At 37.7% G+C, this 6,369-nt stretch overlaps 1 protein-coding gene across 2 annotated transcripts in view; it reads left to right on the top strand.

Annotated features, from left to right (window-relative positions):
• Positions 1-3,778: 3,778 nt before the first annotated feature.
• Positions 3,779-6,369, top strand: part of PRDM6 (PR/SET domain 6) — a 214,329-nt gene continuing 211,738 nt past the window's right edge. For both annotated transcript variants that reach the window (XM_075341874.1, XM_075341873.1), the window contains exons 1-2: positions 3,779-3,872; positions 5,304-5,757. In XM_075341874.1, the coding sequence (XP_075197989.1) occupies positions 5,313-5,757 (445 nt within the window). In that variant the 5' untranslated portion in view covers positions 3,779-3,872; positions 5,304-5,312. The remainder of the gene's footprint in view (positions 3,873-5,303; positions 5,758-6,369) is intronic.

The raw sequence follows: 6,369 nt of genomic DNA, 5'->3' as shown, positions 1-6,369 counted from the left end.
TAAATAAATATATATACATATATATACATATATACTGTATATATATATACACATATATATATATATATATATATATATATATATATATCATAGTGCTACGTAATGTAGCATACTGCTTAATATCTGTGCAGAATATATTTAACAAGGTACATCCACTTCTTCCTTACTTTTATTAGATCATTTAAACTGGGTTGTCTTGCATTAAATAGATATTAAAGATAAGACAAAGTGATGATATTTTGTTGTACAGACTAAGCAGAATAATATTTTATACATATCTGACATTCATACTCAAATTGGAGAATATTATACTTTGACATAGGATCACAGTCTGAATGATATGTCTTGCAGCTCTTATATTGACAGCCAATTTAATTGTCATTTTAGTGGAAAAAGTGCATAGTTTTAATGGCATAATACAAGATTAAATAATGAAAAGAATCTGAAAATAAAATTGAACAAATGTGATAATAATATAATAACAAACAATATATCAGAAAAAAAAGTATGAAAACAAGATATTGTAGAATAAGTAATAATATACACAGATAACAATATTTAAAAAAAAAAAAAAAGTGTAGCATGAAATCCAGTATTAGTGACCTGTATCCTCATGAGAGGAGCATTAAACTGCCCCCCAGTAATCCTCATGCCCATTATTATTAATGTACTGGCTGATGGGCACAGTCTGTGGCACAGTGAGGGTTTCTGACTGAGGCAGCTGATGTCCTGATTCCTGCACTGGTGGAAGATGTTAGGACTCCGATAGATAAAAAGAAGTTTCATCAAGAGTTAGTCCTGATTCTGAGTCTCTGAACCCCATAAAAAAGTCCTGAAAAATGTATGAAATATTCAGATCCTTCTATTGTAATATAAACTTCGGGAAATAATAGAACGCTAAACTATTTTTATACAAATATGTTTCTTGTGCTTGTCCTTATCCCTTCATATATGATTTTTTTTAGGATGCAGATATTATTGATAGGGATACATTAAATACATTCGTTAATAAAGAAACACAAGTTACCAGCGCAAAACTGAAATCTGACAGCACTGGTTACAGTAGGCTTCACAACATTCATTAATTATCAAACCAGGACGAAAACTGCACAGTGATGCAACATATAAAGTCATCAATTACATAGCTAATACGGGGTAGAGCATACTGTATATGGTGTAGAGATAGAACATGAACAGCACAGGGATAGAACATATATAGTATAGATATAAAACATAAACAATACAGAGATAGAACATATGTATTATAGCACATACACTGTACATGCATACAATGTATTCAATATAAAGACAGTAAATACATAGCTAATACGGGGTAGAATATATATGTTATAGAAGTCGAATACGAACAGTACAAGGCTAGAACATATATAGCATAGACATAGAACATAAAGAGTACAGGGATAGAACATATATAGTATGGAGATAGAACATATATAGCATAGAACATACACTACATGGATAGAACATATACAATATAAAGACAGCAAATACATAGCTAATAAGGGGTAACATATATATGGTGTAGAGATAGAACATAAACAGCACAGGGATAGAATATATATATATATATATATATATATATATATATATATATATATATATATATATATATATATATATATATATTATAGATATAGAACATAAACAGGACAGGGATAGAACATATACAGTATAGAGACACAAATACATGCGCACTTGGGTAAAACTTGTACGAAAGAGGGATAAAACATAAACAGTATGGGGAAAGAACATACACACTATAGGAATATAACATGAACTGTGCAAAACTAGACCATAATTAAAGGCAGAACAAACACATTATAAGGACAAAGCAAACACAACAGCAGGAATAGACTATTTACAGTATAATGATAGAACACACACATTACAGATATAAATAATATACATAATACAGGGTTAGAACATAGATTGTGCAGACAGAACATGCACAATACAAAGATAGAATATGTTCTGTATAAAGATTCAGGAATAAAATTGACATTGCAAAGGAATGGAACAAAGAATACACAGAATAAAGAGATAGAACACACCTACTATAGCGATATCACATTCGCAGAACGGGAAGAACTTCCATAGTATAGACCATAGAGAGTACAGTATAAATCAAACAGAGTGTAGTATGGACCATACAAAGTGTATAGTGTAATATAGCTCATACACAGCAAAGTATAACCATACATAGTATAGACTATATATAGCATAGTATATTATATACCATACACAGATTAGTTCAGACCATATGTAGTATAGTATAGACCATGCATAGTATAGACAATATAGTAAAGTATAATATAGACCATATATACAGAGTTTAATATAAACCAAATATAGTACAGTATAGTATAGACCATACACAGCATTGCATAGATCATATATAATATAGTGTGGACCATACGTACTGTAGTATGCTATAGCCCCTACACAGTATAGTATAGCCCATACACAATATAATCTAGACCATGTACAGTATAGTAGTATAGACCCCAGTATAGACCATACATAGATTAGAATAGACCATGTACAGTATAGTAAAGACCATATATAGATCAGAATAAACCATGTACAGTATAGTATAGACCACAATATAGACCATATGTAGATTAGAATAGACCATGTACAGTACAGTATAGACCATATATAGATTAGAATACACCATGTACAGTATAGTATAGACCATACATAGTCTAGTATAGACCACAGTATAGACCATATGTAGATTAGAATAGACCATGTACAGTACAGTATAGACCATATATAGATTAGAATACACCATGTACAGTATAGTATAGACCATACATAGTCTAGTATAGATCATATGTAGATTAGAATAGACCATGTACAGTATAGTAAAGACCATATATAGATCAGAATAAACCATGTACAGTATAGTATAGACCACAATATAGACCATATGTAGATTAGAATAGACCATGTACAGTACAGTATAGACCATATATAGATTAGAATACACCATGTACAGTATAGTATAGACCATACATAGTCTAGTATAGACCACAGTATAGACCATATGTAGATTAGAATAGACCATGTACAGTACAGTATAGACCATATATAGATTAGAATACACCATGTACAGTATAGTATAGACCATACATAGTCTAGTATAGATCATATGTAGATTAGAATAGACCATGTACAGTACAGTATAGACCATATATAGATTAGAATAGACCATGTACAGTATAGACCATACGTAGTAGCACTGAGTTTGGGATTTGATACAGGTCAGGTCTTTTAGGGCTTTTTAAAGGACTGCAGATATCATTACGTCTGATCACGCCAGGGACACGTCTATCTCTATATCTCTATATCTCTATATGATGGAAGATAATGACCTGAATCTACATATATAATACGCACAAGATATTGGATTGTCTTCAAAAATCACTTCCATAATGATAACGTTAATCTTAGGTATAGTTGTTGGACAGATAGACATACAGGCAGAGGACAGACGGATAGATCAGTGTGTGGCTGAGCTATACATTATTCCGACTATATGTGGATCGTGTACTTTCCATAACATAAGCTGTGCGGAAGAGGCCCCTCCGCTGGGCTGTGGAGCTTGCACTTTGCATATAGCAGCTAAAGCAGAGGGTGGTGGAGGTGTGACAGGGAAGGGTTAATGTGTCCCCCTGTGTGTGCAGACACGTGTGCAGCAGGAGTGTGCCAGAGAGCAGCTCAGCACCAGCACTGCACAGCGCTCAGAGCCAGCCCCGCGCTCACACTGCCCACAGCTCGCTCTGGATCTCCTCGGCTCGGAGCTGTTCACCCTCCTCGGAGACGTGGCTTGGAGGGAACATACTCAGGTAGGTGCCCGCATGTCTGACCTCGCCTGCCGGCATGTGCCCTGCTGCTCAGAGGGGATGATAGGGAATGAGCCTGATAGAAAGCACCGACACTCACCTACAGATACCGCAGCTCAGGGTGCTATACCTGCTGAATACACGTGTGGGCGAGGACCATGGCATGTATGCTGGGCACCAGGAACACAATATGTAGGGCAAAGTATACACAGTATAGGGCGCACGGTATACACAGTATATACACCTAAAGGGCAAAGTATATACAGTATAGGGGGCACGGTATACACAGTATATACCTAAAGGGTAAAGTATACACAGTATATATACCTAGGGGGCAATGTATATAACTAGAGGGCAAAGTATATACAGTATATACCTAAGGGTGAAATATATACAATATATATATCTAAGGGCAAAGTATACACAGTATAGGGGGCCCGGTATACACAGTTTATATCTAAAGAGTAAAGTGTACACAATATATATATGCCTAGGGGGCAATGTATATAACTAGAGGGCAAGGTATATACAGTATATACCTAAGGGTGAAATATATACAGTATATACCTAAGGGCAAAGTATATACCGTATATACCTAAGGGCAAAGTATACACAGTATATATACCCAGAGAACAAAGCATAGAGAGTATATATACACCTAACGAACAAAGTATACACAGTATATATATCTAGGGGCAAAGTATACACAGTATATACCTAAAGGGCAAAGTAGACACAGTATATACCTAGAGGGAAAAGTGTATAGAGTATATACAGCTAGAGGACAAAGTATACAAAGTGTATATACCTAGGGGGCAAAGTAAACATAGTATATACCTAAAGGGTAAAGTATACACAGTATATATACCTAGAGAGCAAAGTATAAATGGTATATACCTAGAGGACAAAGTATACAGAGTATATACCTAGAGAGCAAAGTATATACAGTATATACTTAGAGGAGAAAGTATACACAGTATATATAGCTAGAGGACTAAGTATACACAATATATACCTAGAGAACAAAGTATACACAGTATATACCTAGAGGGCAAAATATACACAGTAAATACCAAGAGGGTAAAGTATAAACAGTATATACACAGAGGAGAAAGTATGTGCAATACATAGGTAGGTACATTGAAGAAAAGTATATACTGTGCGGATATATACACTACTATATATATATACACACACACTCACTACAAGGACATAGAGGAGATAGTGTGTACAATGCAGAACTGTACACAGAGTTTGATATATAGAAAATATATCTCAGTATATCCAGGGAGAAGTATATACAATACATGCATAAGTGCATACAAGAGAAATCATGTATAGGGGAGAGTGTATACTATGCGCCATGGTTCCAGTATGTGTATATAATGTGTATGTGTGCAGACGGGCAGACAGTGACCCTCGTGTTGCCTGCAGGTGGTGGCCATGCTGAAGCCCGGGGAAGCGGCGGGATCTGCCTTCCTGAAGGTGGACCCTGTGTACCTCCAGCACTGGCAGCAGCTGTTCCCCCAGAGCCACCATGTGAAGGCCGGAGTCCTGAGCCATGTGCCCCTCTCTGAGCCTCCAGCAGCCGCTGACAGCCTGCGCCTGCGCCCGGCCTCCCTGTCCTCCACTTCTTCAGCCTCTTCTACACCTGCACCCTCTGCCTCTGCCTCTCTGGCCGGGATCACCCCCATCACTATTATGGGAGCCGCTCCAAGCCTGGAGATGCCTGGACCGCAAAGGAAGGACCTGATGGCTTCCAGCTGCCAGGAGGGGCCATCACCCACTCGGCTACAGTGCACCCCCGAGGAACTGGACTATTATCTGTATGGGCAACAGAGGATGGAGATCATTCCACTCAGCAACCCCACCAGTGACCCGAACAACAGTATGTACCTCTGATGCTAACGGCCATAATCTGCTGTATAGAGCGATTTAATAAGTGTATGCTCCTCTGGCATTAAAGGCCAGGTAACATTATCTACACAGTGCCCCTCCACCAGGGACCCCATTTTGTGCCTTTACTGGGACCTACAATAAAGCATCATCCACACAATGCCCCTCCAAAAGGGACCCCCTATATGTGCTTCTACCAGGTCCTACAATAAAGCATCATCAACACAGTGCCCTCCACCAGGGACCCCATTTTTGTGCCTCTACCGGGACCTACAATAAAACATCATCCGCACAATGCCCATCCAAAAGGGACCCCCTATATGTGTCTCTACCAGGACCTACAAAAAAGCATTATCCACACAGTGCCCCTCCCCCAGGGACCCCCGATATGTGCCTCTAATGGAACTTACAATAAAGCATTATACACACAGTGACCATCCATCAGTGACCCCATAACTATATCCTTTACTGTCACCGATTACATGTAGACAGTGCCTCATCCATTAGTGACCTCATAACTATATACCCCTTCTCTGTCACCCATCACATGTACACAGTGCCCTTCCATCAGTGACCCCATAACTATATATCCCTTTACTGTCAC

This window comes from Anomaloglossus baeobatrachus, chromosome 1 (assembly GCF_048569485.1).
Source record: "Anomaloglossus baeobatrachus isolate aAnoBae1 chromosome 1, aAnoBae1.hap1, whole genome shotgun sequence".
NCBI lineage: Eukaryota > Metazoa > Chordata > Amphibia > Anura > Aromobatidae > Anomaloglossus > Anomaloglossus baeobatrachus.
The sequence above is the reverse complement of the archived record's forward strand: the minus strand, read 5'-3'. Positions and strand labels throughout refer to the sequence as shown.